At 60.8% G+C, this 18,218-nt stretch overlaps 1 protein-coding gene across 9 annotated transcripts; it reads right to left on the minus strand.

Annotated features, from left to right (window-relative positions):
• On the minus strand, positions 1–15,870 carry ZBTB7B (zinc finger and BTB domain containing 7B). Of its 9 annotated transcripts, none has more exons than XM_058439225.1 (5): positions 15,839–15,870; positions 15,567–15,667; positions 8,120–8,259; positions 2,710–3,869; positions 1–2,305 (listed from the first exon to the last, which is right to left on the minus strand). In XM_058439225.1, exons 4-5 carry the CDS (start codon positions 3,861–3,863, stop codon positions 1,840–1,842), a joined length of 1,620 nt encoding a protein of 539 aa, XP_058295208.1. In that variant the 5' UTR covers positions 3,864–3,869; positions 8,120–8,259; positions 15,567–15,667; positions 15,839–15,870; the 3' UTR covers positions 1–1,839. The 9 variants fall into 9 exon arrangements, with proteins under 9 accessions (XP_058295208.1, XP_058295207.1, XP_058295204.1 ...); XM_058439224.1 differs by having other exon boundaries at positions 15,822–15,859; XM_058439221.1 differs by lacking the exons at positions 15,567–15,667; positions 15,839–15,870 and adding exons at positions 4,432–4,510; positions 7,504–7,603 and having other exon boundaries at positions 8,120–8,144.
• Positions 15,871–18,218: the final 2,348 nt, after the last annotated feature.

Here is an 18,218-nt window from a genome sequence, read left to right on the forward strand (position 1 = left end):
TGAATCTTAAATTATTATTATTTCTTCCTGTCGCTTACACCCAAGGTGGGGGAGTTGGGATGGGGGGAACGGAATAGGAGGGGGGGAGTGCCTCTCCCCCTAAGGCACTGACTGGGAAAGCCGAAAGTAGGGAGAAGGGAGGCCACATTGTCCCCACTCTCTGGGGCTGGGCCCCAGGTCTCCCCAGCCCTGGGCTCCCCCCATCACCTGAAATGCTAAGATGAGGCCCAGGACAACCTGATCTCCCCGCCACCCCAATATATTACATCATCACTTTTTAAATAGATACAGGGACTGGTCCCGCTACCCCCTCCCTGTGACCCCTCCCCACTGTTAGGGGTACCTGGGCAGCTGTGCAAATGGGCATAGGGGTGCATGGAAGGGAGGAAGAGCACCGGGCCCCTGAACCTGCCCCTTTTAAGGAGGGGGAGGAGCCGTCAGGCCAGGAAGGGGAAATAGTGCAAGGCAGAGCCCAGGCTGCAAAAGGGGTCCAGCACCCAGCGAGGAAGGGGGGGTGTCCCCCACCCCCAGCAGAATTGGGTAATTAAAAATCTGAAACTAGATTTCAACAAGACCAACAGAAGAGGCTATGTACAGAATGGGGGTGGATTCAATCCTAAGAGAAGAGTGAGGGGATTATTCTCCCCTGCCTGACAGGAAGCCCGGCTGGCAAGGATCTGGGAAGGGGATCACTTTCCCACAGGTCCGCAGCCCCTTTTCCTGCGGCCAAGTGAGAAGTTCTGTGTCCACTGCCTTGGCAAGGGGGCGCCGCTCACCAGCTGGGGTGGATGAGGAGCGTGAAGACAGCTCGCTCCAGTGGCCGTGGGGGGCGCTCGCCCACTCAGAGCATGGCCGCCAGATGGCGCCGGCTCGCCCGCTCTCCACAAGGCTCTTCCAACCCCTTACCCTGTCCCACACCCTTCGCTGCGCCAGCCCGGGGGCGGCGTGAGTCAGGGGCGGCAGCGGTGGCGGCGGCTCCGGCTCGCACCTGGGCGGGGAGGAGATGGGGAGGAGGAGAAGAGGGTAGGACGCCGCCCGGCCCGCCCTGCCCTCTGGCCCCGGGGAGGGAGCGGCGGGAACAAGACATTCCCTGCCCAGGGCCGCGGGGAGGGAGGGACAGGGAGGGGAGTGGAACGGAGCGGCTCCCCTAGCTGGGCGGGGCAGCCTCCACTGCCCCCAGGGGCGGGCGAGCCAATCAGGCCACCCCGCCCCCTTCTCCACGACCCCATGACTCAGCGCCGGGAGCAGGGCGGAGGGGGACTGGGATGGCTCCTTCCTTACAGGCCCAGTCCCCCAGTCTTTCAAGCTTCCACCTGGCTTTCCCCCACCTACCCTTCCTTTGCCGGCCCCCTTTGCATAATTCACTGCCAGGAAAAAGGAACAGAAACCAGGAAGGAGGGGTCTCGGAAGGGAGGGGCAGTCCTTCACCCCCTTACACAGCCAAAACCCCCAAGGGGCATAGGGGCGGGGCAAGGCTTTGGTCCCAAGCCCCCACCCCCTAGAAACCCGCATAGCCGAAGTGGGACCCACAAATCAGAAATACATTATTGCTTCTACTCCCCAGGAGCAGCTGGGGACAGGGACCCCACTTTTACAATACGCTGTAAATATATACACAATATATGTATCACTCCATGGGGCATCACCCCAATTTGGGGAGTCTCTGCCCCAATACCTTCTTAGCTTGGAATTGGAATGAGGGCTCTGGGAGGAAGGGCTGATGCTGATGCCAGCAAGGCTCCGTGCCCTAGACCTCTGCTGTGTCTGTCCTGCATGCTCCCACTGCTTGGCATGGGTGTCCCCGGCCTTGTGCTGCTTCAGTCTGGCCCTCGTCCCTCTTTAAGAGGACTCCATGGCACCTTCAGCCTGGGGTGTGGTGGGTGCCCCTTCCTCCTCATCGTCATCAGGGGGCCCTGGGGTAGAGACTGGGGGCCCAGTGGGGGCTGACTGCTCCCAGAATCGAGCTAGAGAGAGGCGGAAGGTGTCCAGGTGGCCATTGGAGAGGTCGAGGCCAGCGGGGGATGCAGCAGCGGTAGAGGGTGGCGGGTAGTGGGGTGGTGCATCGTCCTTGCGGCGCCGTCGGGTGCGCACCTCCAGGCAGTTCTGGCCTTTGAGGTGGCGCTGTAGGTGGTCCTCCTTGGCGAAAGCCTTGTGGCACAGGTGGCACTCATAGGGCCGGTCCCCCGTGTGCAGGTGCATGTGGTTCTTGAGGTCGTAGCTGTGCAGGAAGCGGGCTGGGCAATGTGGGCACGAGTAGGGGCGCTCTCCCGTGTGCTTCCGCATGTGGATCTTCAGCTTGTCGTTCCTGGCACAGGCAGGGGTGAGGGGCAGGGAGGTGTTCAGGATGGGATCCCTGGCTCTCCTGGCCATACCACCCTGGCCTTGTCCCATCCTTGTCCCTCACCATTTGTTACCCCTCTATTGCCCCAGGAGATACCCTGCTGGCTCGCCTCTAGCTTAACTAGGCCTTGTCATTATCCACTCCTCTGCTTCCAGCACTGCCCTCCCGGGCACCGAATCTTTCATGCTCCAGACCCACCCCCTGCTGGCTTGTTTTCTTCTGCTTTCCTCACTCCAGTAACCCACCCATGCCCCAGTCCCTCCAGGACCACCTACCTCCACCTCGGGTCTCCTAACTTCTTCCCCATCTCCTCCCACCCTGTCCCCTACCCATGGCCCCTGCCGGGCCCTTCCCCACTTGCTGCTCACCGGGTGAATCGAACACCGCAGACCTCGCAGGCAAAGGGCTTCTCGCCTGTGTGGGTCCTCATGTGGCGAGGCAGTTTGCCTGCCCCATGGATGATCTTGTGGCAGACAGGGCACTCCTGAGGCATCTGAGAGCGGCGTTTGCGCACCAGCTTGTCTTGGCTGTCCAGGCCTGGTGCCAGGTTGTCCTGGTGCAGGGAGCTTAGGTAGGCCATCAGGTCAGGATCGATGGCATCCTCATCTGAGCCCAGCTCCTCTGGGGACAGCGGGGGCCCGCCACCCTGTGCCAGCCCATAGGCTGGGGGATATACCAGCTCCTCTTCTTCTTCCTCACCCTCATAGGGTTCGTAGCTCTGGGGCCCCTCAGGAGGGGAGGCAGTTCCTGTGGGAGGGCTGTAGCTGTCCCCCAGCCCACTGCCCCCACTGCTGCCCACTCTGCCCACCACCTCCTCCTCATCATAGGTCAAGGGATGGGTGGGCACTGTGGGCACCTCAGGGACTAGGTGGTTTGCTCTGGCCCCCTTGGTTTGCAGGAAAGCTTTCCGGGGCTTGCGGCTGCGGCGGGCAACAGGCCGAGGTGGCGGTGGCGGAGGTGGTGGGAGGGGCACCTGTGGAGGACTGTCTTCACCATTGGGAACTCCAGAGGCCGTGGCTGTGGCAAAGGCCTCCAGATACTGGCGGGCTCGCTCACAGTCATCCTCGTCTGGGCTGGGAGCTTCTAGCCCACTGCCCTGCAGAATCTCCATGCAAGCAGCGATGACACACGGGATCTCCAGCAGGCGGGCAGCCTGGAGCACAGCTGGCATGTTGGCGCTGCTGGTGGTCAGTGTGGCTGTATAGGCAAATTCAAGGAGGGCGCCTAGTGCCTCTGGCCCTACAAAGTCCAGCTCACACACGCCAGCCCCTGCTCCCCCAGCGGCCGTCCCGCTGCCCCCAGCCCCCATGACAGCTCCGCCACCGCCCTCAGTGAAAAGCTTTTTGAAGTAGTGGCTACAGGCAGCTAGCACAGCCCTGTGGGTGCGGTATTCAAGGCCCTGCGTCCGGATGGTGAGGTCACATAGGTGGCCCAGCTGGCGCTGCTCATTGAGGCAGCTCAGGAGCTCACTGCTGTGGTCCGGGAATGGAATCCCAATCAGGTCATCCTCGGGGCTCCCCATCTTCTCCTGCAGAGTCAAGTAGAGGGGAGATTAAGAGCGCTCAGCCCATAAGGGTCTGGGGAAAGAGGACCAACTTTAGCCAATACTTATTGAGGGATGACTGCATGCCAGTCACCCTTCTGAGTACTTTACACTCATTTCATCTTCCAGAACGCTCTGAAGTACGATCATCATTTGTTTCACAGACAAGGAAACTGAGGTTCAGACAGGTGAAGTGATTTTCCAAGTTACGTGCAGAACAGTGTTCAAACTCAGGCAGTGGGCCCGGTCCTTGTTCCTAACCACTATTCTATCCTACTCTGCCTCTGTGGCAGCAGGAGCCCTGCCTTTTTGGCCCTTTCATAGAGGTCCATCTATGTCACCTGCCCCATTCCCCATCTCTTTGGAAGGAGCAGTGGACTGGGAGATAGGTTGCCTGGGTCCTGGTTCAGGCTTCATAAAGAATTGGCCGAAGGACCGGGGGTGGTACTGGCAGCTGGCCTCAGTCATTTGAAAAGTGAGGTAACACTCTTTGTAATGGAACCCCCTCATAACCTGGGGAGAGGCCAATGAGAGAGTTCAGACTCACACTGGACCAAGATCTGCTGGAGGCCAGGCACAGACAGGTGCTTTAACTCAAGTTATCGCTCTCCAAAGCGGTTAGGACACTGTAAAACATATGCAAACAAGAGAAGGCAGCTTCCAAGCATCATCCTCTTCTTCCTCGTGCCCCTCCCCTGGCTACCAAAAGTTCATCTCCCCTTCTAGATCCCCCGCTTCTCCAGGCCAAACGGGAAACACAGCTCCCAGCATCCCTCCCCCCACATCCTCCCCTCCCCCATGGGGCCAAGGAGCAGCCACCCTTTGCTGGGGTGTCACTGGCTGGCGCGGGTGCTTCCTGCCCCGCACAGATAAGCATCGCCCCCGCCCCCTCCCCTACTGCCAATGGGCCAAGTTCCAGTCCCACCCCCCACCTCCTCCTCAGTTACTGCCACCCCTCCCTCCCTATTCCAGGAGAGCCCTGTCTCCAGAGGGCCTTGGTCCTGCTCTCTATCCTTTACCCTCCAAGGCCCAGCCGCAGGAGGTGGATGCAGAGCAGCCAGGAGGTGGGTGCAGAGCACCAAGGCTGGCAGAGGTGTGGGCAGGGGTTGGGGCCTGGAAGTGGGTGAGACCTGCTTTAAATCCTGGCTCTGCTACTGTCTTGCTGAATGACCTTGGGAAAGTCATTTCTCTCTGTGCTTCCATTTCCTCAGCTGTGCAAGGAGGGGGTGGAAGTAGTGGCCCCAGTGGCTCAGCCCTTCAGCCCTGACATTTTGTGGGTCTGGAGCAACTGGAGACAGTGCTGGGGCCTGGAAAGAGCTGGGCTCTGGAGTCAGCCAGGCTTGAGTTTGAATCCTGTCTCTGCCACCAGTTAGCTCCATGACCTTAAACAAGTGACTTAATCTCTGAGTCGCCTTCCTCATCTGTAACATAGGATAATTCCACCTGACTCCTAGGGTTGTGATGAGGGTTAAATGAGACCAAATATGGCACAATGCCTGATATGCAGTGGGGATTCGATAAATGTTCTGGCCTTGGCCTAGCCTGGGGTCAGATTCCACTATACAGATGGCCTGTTAAGAAAACTACTTGGGGACAGGTCTGCCTTCCTCCCTCAAATCACCGTGAGGGAACCAGGCTACTACTAGCTACATGACTTTGGACAAGTCACTTCCTTTCCTGAGGAGGCCTGTTCCTCATATGTAATATTAAAGACTAGCCCAGATGATCCCTAGGGCAAGTCCCACTGACATTTTGTCAGTGTCCCCTCTGCCACTCCAGCAGTTGTTCAGACGTGGCCATTGATGGGGAAAGGTTTTTTTTTTTTTTTGGGTGGGGGGTGAATGGGGGAGTCAAGCCACAAATTTCCTCTTCAGGACACAAGAACGGCATTCTCTGTGTCTGCCTCCCTGCCTGCCCTCTTCATTGCAAGGCCAGGGCTCCTGCACAGAAACCTTGGGTGAGCAGCACCCGCATGTCCTTCTTTGCTTGTAAGCCACATCTAGGCACCCTTAGATAGCTCACCTGTTCCCACCTTAAGTCCGCAAACCACTTCTCTCCCTAGGAAACAAGCCATCTGGGAGCTCTCCCTGCTCCCTTTAATCCTCCTGCTTGTACTTAACAAATGGTACAAGTGGCAAATGGCCCCCAGACTTGGGAACAAACAAAAACCAGGTGGGCAGCAGCAGCAGGAGGAGCAGCAGCAACAGTGGCTGCAGCCACTTAAGCAGCAGTAGGCACCCTCCTGGGCCCAAGTGGATCCTGTCCCTCCTAAGGGGGATGGGTGGGGCTGTCCTCGCTGTCCATTGGCTAGGAGCTGGGCACTGGCAGGCACGTGGCTCACCCATCCCTCTCCCTCCTTCCCTGCCCACCCCACCCATTCCCGCTGCTAAGCCCGCCTCCTTTCTCCCACCCCAGGGCCAGTCTCCGTGGCAACTTGGTGTGGTGGGGGCGCTGATTGGCTGACCTCACTGTCAGGTCACAGGCTCAGGCTCGTTCACCACGCAACTCACACAGGGATTGGGCAAGGGTGGGTGTTTAACTCCTTAGGCCCAAATCCAATGCCCATGGCCAAGAGGTAGCAATGAAAGAGGGGGAGAGGCAGAGGACATGTGTGGGAAGGAGAGGGTGTTCATAAGATTCTCTAGCTTCTGGGAAACTCCCTTAACCCTTACCCAGGGCTCTAGCACCCATGCCAATATAGATGCCACCTGGAGCTATGGTGGTGCCAACCAGGCCAAGGGGCCCTCCTAGACCCATCATCTGGGAGGGATGGGTGGGGCAAAGGCCTCCCCCTTCTTTCTGCCAGGGTAGGGCACTGGTGCCAGGGTGCCCACCCCACCTTGGGCACCCTTCCCACCTCTGCATCCCAGAGGGCCCAGTCCCCTGACGCCCCATGAAGGCGGCCCATCCCCACCCAGTCTGGCATGCCCCCTCTTGCTAAGACCTTGTGGGCATGGGCGTGTGTGGTGGTTGGGGGTGCAGCTGTGCCAGGGAACCGGGCAAGGTCTGTTTGGTCTGTTTGCCTGGTAGGGGGAAGAACTGGGGGCCCCACCCCATCACTCCCCTCTTTCCCGCCACCCCCCCAGGCTCCCCTCACTGTCAGGCCTGCTAGACCGGCCAAGCCGGTGGGCAGCTCTCTTGAAACTGGGCCCTGAGTCAAGCCTGCCCTATCTTTGGTTGGGGGAAGACTTCAGGGTGAGAAAGTTGGGAGGGGGTAAAGGTGGGGGTGCCTATCACCTACCCTTCAGTGCTCAAGGGCACCTGGCAGGGTATGTCCAGCACCAAGAAACCAAAAGGTGGAGGCCACTGGCCTGGTCTTGGAAAGAAAAGGGAGATGGGAACTCCTTCCAGGTTCTGACCTCAGGCAGGGTCCAGTGCAGGGCTGGGGGCCACTAGGGCCAACACTGCTGGCTTGAGCCAGCCGAAGGGCAGGGATAGCAGGCCCTGAACAGGCCAGCTGAGTAAAGCTGGCCCCCCTTTCCCCCACCCTGGGGATTAGGGGAGTGAGGCTTAGTGTGGGGGGCAGCAGGCGGAACCAGGATTAGCAGCGGAGAAAATAGATATGGGCCTGAGACACAGGCACACAGAGCCCCCCCTCCCCAGGTTCCAAGGCCCCTACCTCTAGGCTCTGCCAGGGAGCCTGAGAGGGGCCTGGCCAGGCTTCTCCAGGAGCAGCAGCTTGGGGTGAGGGAGGATGAGGACCAGGCTGTAACATCTTCCTGCCAGGGATGATGGAGAGACCTGAGGCTCTTCCCAACGCTCCTGGTGCCTTGGTTGGCCACCCCTCCCCCTTACTTCTGTCTCCTTTCTCCCTCCACCCCCCACCCCAACTCCAGCCTCAGGTTCTCTTCCTGTTTTTTGGAGCTAAGTTTGCACGAAGCCATGGCTTTGGCCTGCATCTGGACCAGGGGGGTGGGGAAATTGGACAGCCAGTCCAAAGTCCTAAGGGACCCAGGAATCCTTGTTCCCCAGCTTCCCCCACCACTTCCCAGGGCCTCTGGGGCCCAGAAGCTGCAGCCATCTGGATTGCCCAGTTGGGGAGGGAAGGTAAAGGGGCTGAGCCTCTTCTCACATGAGGACTAGAAGGGCTTCAAAGAAGAGGTTCTCTGCCCAGGGATGCTCTGACATTTATGGAGCCCTTCTCTCCCCACCCCAGCCCCTCCAAGCTTGTGCATGCCTTCCCCATCCCCCATATGACGCTTCCCCCTCCTAACCTCACCACCCCCAGCACTCACACTTCCTGGGGGCCGAGGCGGGGAAGAGAGACCGCAAGCCACGAAGGGGGAAGGAGGCGAGGGGAGTTGGCTGCTTCCCGGTGCTGTGGGGGTTAAGTCTCTGCCCAGCTCCAAATCCCCCAGTCCTGGTTCTGGGGCTCCTGAAATGAGGGAGACCTTAATGCTTCCCTACATTTTCTTTCCACGACACCAGCCCTTGCCCATAGCCCCTTAGTCCCCATCAAGGGAAATATGAGGGAGATAAAATATGGCGGAGGAAGGAATGGGGGCAACTCTCTCAGCCTTCGCGCTGCCACCTTTGGGTATTCCCTGCCATCATCCAGCCCTCACTCTTGCCCCTCTCTTGGCCTCCTCGTTCTGTCCCCTCATTGCCTCCTCCCACCCTTGTCTTCCCTCCGTAAGTCCACCCTTTGCTTTCCTTCCTTCAGCCCTCCCCGAACTCCGAACCCTCTCCACCACATCAGTGTCCCTAGGCCTCCTCCCAGGAACTGTCCCTGCCTCTCCTTTCTCTTCCCCTTGGTTCTCTCTTGCTCAAACTTCTCCACTTTCTCCATTGGCCCCCTACTCCAAGCATCCCTTCCCTTCTCCCCAGGCATGTGAGGGTGGAGAGCGGCAGAGGAATTAAATCAGGGACCAGGCCTGCCTTCTAATGCCTGGTCTTGCCAAAAGATGGTTGAGTTTAGGGCACCCACACCCCATTTTTGGATGAAGCAGGGGACCACAATTTGGGAGCCAGTTGGGGAGAATGAGTGGTGGAGGGGGGTTTGCATCGAGAGCGGATGTGGGGTGGGGGTGGGGGGACAACCGGTGCCTCTCCGCCCGTCAGAGTTTCCAGCCCTGGAGCTGCTGGACTTTCCCCGGAGGATGCCCACCCTGGACCAGGCAATTGTCCACTTGGACAGACTCTGGCCATCAGGGTTCTCAGCAGGGTCTGCCTGGACAGTGCCAGCTCCCCTTAGGGCCTGAGGAGACTGCACAAGGTGCCAGGGTCTGCCCTGTGCCCACCCCCTCCCCCCCAGCCTAGTGTCTCCCGCTGGGTAACCGAGCTGGCTGGTAACCCCACACCCGCCAAGCTGCCGGCAGAAACCTGAGCCCCCCAGCCCCAGAGGACACCCCAGCCCGATCTCTGGAGCCCGGCTCTCTGCCAGCCTGTCCAGCCTCCTGGCCTGGCCCAGCAATCACTCAGTTCCTATAGGCCCCTCTTCTGCCTCTCCCGATCTGCTCGGGTCCCCTTAAACACTGAAGCCTCCCCACATTCCTGCTTCTCAAGCCCTCAGTTCCCTAAACTCTCTTGTGAAGTCTGGGCACCCTCTTCCTGGCCTGTTTTTCAGTCCTCTGACCCTTGGCTAATTCTAGGCCTCCAAGCCCCCCTGGGGCCTGATCTCCCAAGCCAGAGCAGGGCCTACTCACCTGAACGCTGAGGGGCCTGGCGGCAACTCCTCCTGGCCCCTGGGGGCAGCAGGTTGGGACAGGTGGGGGAGGGCCAGGCTTGGGGGGAGGTAGGGTGGCTGTTCCCCGCTCCAGCTCCCTCCTTCAAAGGGGCCGCCCACGACCTGGCCCAGCCCCTCCCCCCTACAGCCTTAACCCTCTGGGTGCTGTCCCCCCTCCCCCCAGCTTGGAGGGAGGGGTTACCAGAGGGCTGGCGGCGTGGGAGAGGGCCCAGAGTCTCTGCCTGTGGTGCCTGAAGCCCCAGCAGAACCCACCTACTCCTGTCCTTACTCAGTCCTAAAAGAGGAAAAAGGTGAGGGGTAGGAAAGGTAGGAGCTGGGACAGTCCAGGAGGACAGAGATGAGGAGGAGCAATGGGAGAGGCTACTGGAGGTGGGACCAGGAGAAGGAAGAAGGGAGGGGAGGGGACGGAGGCGGCAGTGGCCAGAAGAGGGAGGAGGGGAACCCTGGACAGTCAGTGCCAGGGGTGACAGGTGCCTGGGTCCTAGCCCCTCAGAGTATGTGGGATGGGGACCACAAGGAAGCCCTCCAGACCCCAGCAGGCTCCTCAGTCCCCCTGGGAGCTGGCCGAATTCTCCCTACCCTGTACTGGGCTGGGGCCCTCAGGGGCTGGGCAAGGCGGCACCCCGCCCTCCCCATAGCCTCACCCCAAACCCACTCACATACCACAGTTCCTTGCCCGGGTGCCAACCCCTGCCAACCAGGCCAGGGGGCAGCACTCATGCCAGCCCCCAATAGCCAGGGGGATCGGGGGAACAGAGCTGGCCTGAGGGGGATAGACAGATTGGGGGAGCTGTGAGCACCGAAAGAGGAAGGAGCTGGGAGGGGGCATCTGCTGGGAAGCGCCTAGCCCCACCCCTTGCGCAAGCTGCTGCCACCCTGGCCGGTTGGGTGGGACCCGCCTGGGCCTGAGGGGCAACTCAGGAGAGCTCTGAGCCCAGACATGGATGGGCCACCAAGTTTCACTTAAACAACTCCTGGGGTCCCGTATTCCTGGAATGAGGGGTACCCTAGTGTCCCCCAGACACTAGGTCATCCCAAGTCCTGCTAGGCTTGGGGGTACCATAGAAATGCCCCCTAAAGTATCCCCTCCCCTTTCCCCCAACAGCTGCTGGCTCAATGCCGCTGGCCTGCTGCCCCTCACCAGCTCCCGGCCCGGTTGGCACCTACCCACCAGGATGCTGGCAGTCCTGCCCTCCTCTCCCTCCTACCCCCCTGCTCCCAGCGCCCCATGCCAACTGTGGGCCTGAGGTGGGGGAGGGTCACCCTGTGCCTTGGTGCCAGCCAGACGGGCCCAGGCCCCTAGGCCCTACAGATAAGGCCTAAGACCCTGTTCTCAAGCCACCTCCTCAAGAGGTAGCACACTGGTCAGGGCCTACACAGAGAGAGCCTAGGAGGCAATGGGCAGCCCTGTGAGCAGTTAATGAAGGCTCCACACCCCAGGGTGGGGGCCAGTGTCTCTCCCTACCACCAGGTGCCAACCTCCCGGCATTCCCCCTGCCCAAGCATTTGCTTGGGCACCAAAGTCCCTGCAATTCCTGAGAGCCCTAGTGCCTGCAGCCTGCGAGGGAGTGGGGTGGGGCTGCTCTCTGCCCTTTGATCCCCATAAAGGGAGGGAACCAGCCTAGAGGGCAGGGGGCAGGGAGGGAGTTCATGGGGCCCCTCTGTTTCACCCCTGCCAGGGGCAGCAGGGCAGGGTGTGGGCATCTTTTGGGTGGGGCCCTAAGGTGAGGACGGGTAGCATGTCTCAGCAAGGCAGATGGATGTCAATCATAGGTACACAGCATCCCATGGCAATGCGATAGCAAGAATAAAGTGGGGGGATACAAAGGGTACCCACATTCCAACCCATCCCAGTTCTGGCTTTCACCCTCATCCAGAAACACTTCCAGACTCAGCTGAATTGAGAGCTCAAGGACTACAACTCCCAGGGTGCACCACAATTTCTTTGTATGTACCTTGGGAGTTGTAGTCCCCCTTGAGAAGCTCTGGGTTCTCCTCTTCCCCAGAGCCTTGCTGATGGGTGGGAAGGGCAGATGACTTGGTCGTGAATCTCCAAGGGGGCTAGGTTTAACAAGACGTAAAAGGCTAGGATGTCCGTGGTGGAGGAAAGAGGACCCCTGCTCCCGGGCAAAGGGGGAGGAAAGGAGGAAGGAAGGAGGAGAGGATGTCTGTTGAAAGGGGCATATGGGTGGGGAGGAGTTGGGGGGACGGTGGAAACAGGAAGGAAACTGAAGCCAGAGACATGAGGTCGAAAGTAAGGGCCTGGGGGAGCCCCACTCTGAGGCCTGTCAGGGACTGGGATGGCATTTCCCCATGTCATTCTGTTAGCCTGGGAGGAAGAAGAGGAATCAGTGATGTCAAAAGATAGCAAATTGATATATTTATGGGGGATCACTGTTTCATTTGCCTGCCATCAGCCCTCTTTTGCCTGGGGCACCTTCGACCCCTGAATCTGGCACAGGTATTTGCTGACTGGGAAGCTCTGAAGGCTGACCTGGTTCTGGGGAGGATAGCAGGCAAAGGAAGGGGTTTGGGGAGATCAGGGCTAGGCCTGATGGTGAATATGGTAGAGGTATATGTGGGGTTAGGCCCAGGTGTGGTCAGGGCAAGTGCTGGCAAATGAGAATGCTATCCTCCAGAGCAGAACCATGGCATCTGGAGGCCTCAGGGAAGAGAGGGCTAAGATGTCCATCCCAAACTGTGGGGCAGGATGAAGAGGGCAGCCCTCTCTGGTCTCCCTGGGGAATTTGTTAAAGGTAGCTTTGTCCCTGTGCCAGTGAATATTAAAGATGGCAACTCAGGGGGCCAGGTGGTAGCTGGGTGCCTTTCCCTAGTAGAGGTAGAGGTCAGAAGTGGGCAGAGGACCTGCTTTGAAGCCACTTTTCCTGGGCTCCCCAAGGCTCTGGGACAGATGCTGGCAGGCCCCAGCCAAGACTCTTGCCAAGACCTAGGCCTGGCTGGGTGTGGGGGTCTTTCTTGTCCCCACCCCACCAAACACTTGATGGTGGATAACAGCAGCTCTATCCCCTTCCTCCCAGTCCCCTGGGCCTGCCTTGGCGCCTGGCCGCTTCTGTGTTGGCAAGAGTGGGGGGGAGGGGGCAGCGAGGCAACTTCAAACTGTCCGGGCAAAACGTCAAGTTTACTCACGAGTTTACTCAGCACAAGGAGGGGGAAGAGGCCAGGGCAGGCACACCCCATGCCAGGGTCCTATCCATCTGCCTGTCCCCACCTTCCTCCCCCACTGTTCTCTCCCGCCCTAGGCCAAAACAGGCATAGGCCCTAAGGCTTGGTGTCAGGGCAGTCTTAACTCTCAGGAAGGTCAGGGAGCCAAGCGGGGCAGAGGCAGGAAGCCCCACAGCAGGCCCAGAGGCTTCTGTCAGAGGGCAGTGACCTGCCTGGAGCCCATTCTCTACTCATCTTGGGGCCTTGGTCTTGGGCCAGAAGAATTGGGTCTCTCAGCCATTAAGAAGGGGGCAGTACCAGGCCAAACCTCCTCCATCTGAGCAGTCCCCTGGGCAGTGACTTCTGACCCCAAATGCCCAGTCCTAGGCTGTCCCTCAGTCTGATGCCATCCAGGCAGCCATAGGATGAGGGGCTGGTTCTCTCAGTCTTGGCTTGGAATGGGGGGCTGGTACCCTATCTGACCTACTTCCCTTTCCTCCCCACCTGCTTTCATTTGCTTCTCTCCCCCAGCCTTCACTGTCCCCACCCCAGAGCGCTCCGCCCCCCCATGCCTGCTGGGCCCCCTCCCCCACCCTTCCCCAGGGTGCCAAGTGCAGGCACACAAAGGGCCTGATGGTGCATTGTTAGCCCAGCCCCCGCTGCCCGCCGCACCCTCCCTGGGCAGGCACTAGGCCAAGGAGGAGCTGGGGGCCCTGGGTGCCAGGGGGCACCATGGGGAAGAGGAAGAGGACAGCACCTGTCTTCCAGACACTGGGGTCTACATCAGCCAGAGCTGAGTAGTGATGAGAGTCCCATTAGAGCAAGCCTGTCTCCTTGACACCTGAGCCTAGTGGGCACTGCCTTCTTTCTTCCCCAGAGCCCCATTCTGGTGGTATTAACCCCTTTTTGACCCCGTGCCAAGGCTGGGGGTGTGTGGTACCCAAGGGAGGGGACAGTGTCTGGGGGTGCCAGCAGGTTGTGTTGTGCCCACAGCAACCATGTAACAGAGGCACGCTGGGGGAGCTGGGGTCCCGGGGGCCAGGGACAGAGGCACTGACAGAGATTTCTCCTTGTTTCATCAGCTGCTCCAGGGGGAGACCCCTGCCCTTCTCCCCAGTTACCACTAAGGAGGAACACTAACTATCACCCAGACATAGTCACAAATATGTCCCTCTTTAGCGCAGCACAACACTCCTTATGTCCACTCTCTCCTCCCCAACCTGATGTCTACTCCATGCCAGCTCTCCCAGCAGTGCCAGGCGGGTACAGGGGTGACCAAACCAGTTGGTGTGTGTAGGGCAGCAGGAGGCAACCCCATAATCCTCCAGGCCTCATCCCCACACTCACACATACTCCCTTAGGGAACAGACAGTTCCCATCCTGGTTTAACCCCTCACAGCCCAATCTGGTTCCCCCGCCCCTGATAAGCGGTCTCCCTCCTCCAGGAATAAGTTGGGGGAAGGGGGAATAGCTGCGCTGACTCATACCCATTCTCGGCTGCAGCTAGGGGTCTCCAAGGCATTCGGGCGGGGGTCAATTCAAGAACACCCTCCACCTGGCCCGGAAGCCAGGACAGCCTGCCGGTCTCCCCCTCTCCCCAGCACCCACTTCCGGTGTCCCAAACTAGGTCAGCAGCGCTCGTTTCCTGTGGGTCAGCTAGCACCGGCGCCTCTGCCCCTCCCCTGCTCCGGACCCAGGCTCCCCGCCCCCCTGCCCCCCAGGGCGCCCCGAGGTCTCACCACGTCTCAGCCGCCCTTTGATACGTGGGGGTTGTGCGGGGCGGGGGGCAGGGGACCCGCCCTCTCTCTAAACACCAGCAGGGCCGGGGCGCTTGGGCAGGCACGTGTCCGGGCACAACCCGCTGCCCACGCCGCCCCCCCACTCCCGCCCCCACCTCGCTCTGGCCGGGACACGTCGCTCTCTTACTTGGGATGGGGTGGGAGGAGGGAGAGAAAGCTGGAAATTGAAAGCAGCGACCCCCACCCCTTCGAATGGCAGCCTTCTGCCAGGCTCACTCTGTAGGTTCTACAACAACACAGTAGCGACCCCCACTCTGGGCTGGGGCAGGTGCGCCAGCGCCGGTGGGGGGACGGGTAGTAGGTAGGAGAATTCTTCCTAGTCACCCGCCCTCGCTCTCGGGTTCTGGGGGCATGAGCTGGCATGGAAAAGGTAGCGGCGGGACTGGAGCCTGAAGGAAGGGAGTGGGATTGAGGGGCAGGGAAGAGAGCGGTCGTTCTATGTCGGTTCAGAGGTTGTTGCTGAGCCCCACTACCGCTGGAGAGAGCGCGGCTCTGGAAGCGCAAGAAACCGAATAGTCCAGCCGGTAACTTTCCCCCAAGCCGCGGCTCCTCCTGCGCCCCCCCAACCCCCATGCAACTGGCCTGGGGCCAACCCACCGCGCCAGGGGGCGCGGGGTGGGGTGCGCGTTGTCCTAGTTAGAGTCCGTCAGCGTTTCCATTCCCTCAACTCGGTCCGGTCTGGGGTCTCCCCCTAAAGTCACGAAGGAGACTGGGGGAACGCTCAGCGTCGCCTCACCCCCTCTCCATCCCGAAGCCGCCTATCTGTCTGATCCCAGGAGAAGTGCAGAGAAACTTTCTGGGGACCCTCCGCCTAGGGTTGGGGGGCATCTGCAGTTCCTTCTCTGTCTTTCCTCCCAGTTAAAACCGATTCCAGAGACCGGGGGTGTTGGGAAAGCACAGGGAAGGGGAGTGGTGGGAATGTGATCTGCATGCGTGTGTATGTGGGGGTCCCACTTACAGGACGGACGAAGGACACTGCAGTAGTCTCGAGCCTAGTGAACCCCGAGCCAGGAGACAAAAGTGGGGTACACTCACCTCTCAGCCGTCGGGTCCGCTGGCTGGAGCTGCTGAGGCTCAGGGTGTGGGAAGAAGCGCGTCCCCCACCAGGCCCGGGGGCTTGGGGCCCTGCTGCGGTCCTGGTCAGAAGGCCGCGGTCAGTTGTTCGCCGCTCGCTGCTGGGGGGCTCCTCCTCCGCCGCCCTCGGCCTCCTCCTGCCGCCCGCCCCCCCTCGGCCGCCAAGAGCCGTACATTCACCTGGCTCCCACCCGCCCCCCCCAGGGCCCGCCTCACCTGTCCTGCTGTCTCACCTGTCCTCCAGCTTGCTTTCCCCCCATCCCTCCCCTCCCTCCCCCCGCCCCTACCACCCCCCAAACTCCCCCCCCCAACACTTAGCAACACCCTCTGTCACTTCCTGGTTTTTCACCCGCCCCCCCAGGCCCCCTCCCTCCGCCCAATAAGGACATAAACTTCAACCCCTTCGTCCAGCCAGTGCCTGCGGAACGCAGATGGGTCCCTCCCTCCTTTCTTGCCCCCTTCTCCAAACTCTTACTTAGCTCTCCTAGCCTTTCCCACCCTCCTCCTTTCTCTCCTTCTTTCCTTCTCTCTGTCTCCCTTCACCTGCCGCGGTCCCTCTCTCCCCCCCCTTCTCCTGCCCCTATCTCTCCCAGTCCACCTTAACTCAAACTCCGCCCCCGGCCCCCATCCATCCCTTTGCTGCTGCTCTGCCCGCCCCCTGCACGCCACCGCCCTGTCCGCTCATTGGCCTGAATACCCGCTCATCTCCAGTAGGTCTCGCCTTGCGTTCGTCCAGGGAGGGGGCGGAGCCGAGGGGGCTGGCCTGGAACCTGGAGAGGAGGGGGGAGGGGGCAGTGTCCGCAGCAGCCAGGGAACCGAGCACCCCCTACAGGGGCTCCCTCTTCTTCAAGAGGGGCTTCTGTAGGGTCAGGACGTCAGGAGGGAAGGGTATGAGAGGTTAGGGATAGGCTGGGTGGGGGCGAACTGGGGACTTAGGGTCTTGAGGGAGGGGGTCCCGTGAGGGTCTATAATCAGGTCAGGGACCTAGAAGGGAGCGGGAGGGGGAGCCACCAGGCCTTCAGCTCCGGCCCCTACGCCCCACCCCCTCTCGGAGGGAGCCGAGGAGTTGAGCCTGCGGGCGCCCTGCGTCCCTCCCCACGCGTGACGGTGCCCCGCGGGGAGGGAAGGGCGCCCCAGGCAAGCAGCCTCTGTGCTGTCGCCAGTGCCCGCTGCGGCCTTGGCATTGTCGGAGGGGAGGGGCCCAGTCTGCGAAGGGGGAGGGGGCGCGCTGACGCTTTTGCTCCCCACCTCCATCCCGCGGGTTCCCCAAGTGGAGAAACTGAGTCTCCACCGAGGAGGGATATCTTGACATGGATTCGCTGAGAGATCCAGGTGGCGAGGGGTGCCTGGATGTTTTGGGATGTGTGGTATGTGTAGGTTATGGGGAGGACCGGGATAAATACTTAGGAGCCCCCCAACTGAGAAAGGTAGCGGGTGAAGGATGTTTCCGACTGAGCCTGCGGAGCTGCGTACCCCAAAGGGCCCCTCCCACTAGTGTCAAATGGAATCAAATCCGGCTACCTAGGGCCAGGTTTGGCTCCCCTGCGACAAGCCAGGCCGAACCGGGTCGGACTCGCTTTCCTCTCCCAACCCCCCTCCGCAGGGGGCCTCCCTCCCTTTCCAGCAGGTGGCTTCTCGGGACACCAGCTCAACCTGTTGGACCACAATGGGCGGCGCCAGGGGGGCCCTGGCCCTCACCCGGGCTGACCCGGGATCCCCGCGCACGAGGGGCGGAGTCCATGTCCCTCCCTCCCTCTTTCTCCCTCTCTCCCTCTCCGCGCCGGGCCGTGACTCAGCCTCGGGGCTGCTGCCCTGCGCCCCAGCCAGGGGCGGAAAGTGTGAGGCGCCCCTGAAGGCTCAGGCCAAACCAAACAGCCCCCCACCCCAGACATTATCTCACTGGAGAATTAGGGGGGCTACAGGAAGGAGGAGGTAGCGGCAGGCATGGGGCGCTCTGGCTCGAGTAATCCGCTCCGGGTTTTCCCATCGTCCCTGGCCCCCTTGGGTCCCGAGGCTGATCACTGCTCCGGGTTTTCTTCTCAGCCCCGCCGGACAGATTCTGGTCCGGAGGGGCCCGGAGCCGGTGGGGTCCAGGCCGGGGTTTTCCCCTCCCTACTCCAGCCGTCCGGGTCGTGCAGGCCTGGCGAAGGGCTGTGCTAGGGGCTAGGCGGCAGTGCCACAAGTGAAATGGAGAGGGGGCTGCTTTGGGGAGGAAGGGGGATAGCCAAGGAAAGGGGGCAGGGGACAGGGGGCAAGGGGCACGGGGCGGGGGGTGGGAACGTGGCCTGGGGAGGGCAGAGCCAGGGCTTCCAGAGGCAATAGAAGGGCGGGCTCTCTGGCACCAGCCTTTGGGTACAGAAACTCGAAAGGTGCCCAGTGCCTCAGGCTCGCCTCACCCAACTTCCCGCATGTCTGAGGGTCGCGTTCTGCGTCTGGCTGAACATGACTGATCTTTCTGCGGCTAGATTGCCATTCCCCACCTCATTCCCAGTGGTCCTGGAACCCGCAGTTAGTTCCTCAGTGACACCCACCCTCCCATGTCTCTCTTTCTCCTGGTGCAAATAGCTCTCCTCCTTACTCAGAAATCGTAGGGGGGAACCCCTACTTGAAATT

This window comes from Hylobates moloch, unplaced genomic scaffold, assembly GCF_009828535.3.
Source record: "Hylobates moloch isolate HMO894 unplaced genomic scaffold, HMol_V3 SCAFFOLD_5, whole genome shotgun sequence".
NCBI classification, from domain to species: Eukaryota; Metazoa; Chordata; class Mammalia; order Primates; family Hylobatidae; genus Hylobates; species Hylobates moloch.

Bases quoted from the DNA above. Each gene is read 5' to 3' on its own strand.
- ZBTB7B (XM_032154392.2), bottom strand. From the start codon at position 7,599: ATGTTACAGCCTGGTCCTCATCCTCCCTCACCCCAAGCTGCTGCTCCT. The intron at 3,870-7,503 runs GTAGGGGCCTTG...TTGACTCTGCAG, and splicing joins CTCCCTGGCAGAGCCTAGAG to GAGAAGATGGGGAGCCCCGA. The intron at 2,306-2,709 runs GTGAGCAGCAAG...TGCCTGTGCCAG, and splicing joins TGCGGTGTTCGATTCACCCG to GAACGACAAGCTGAAGATCC.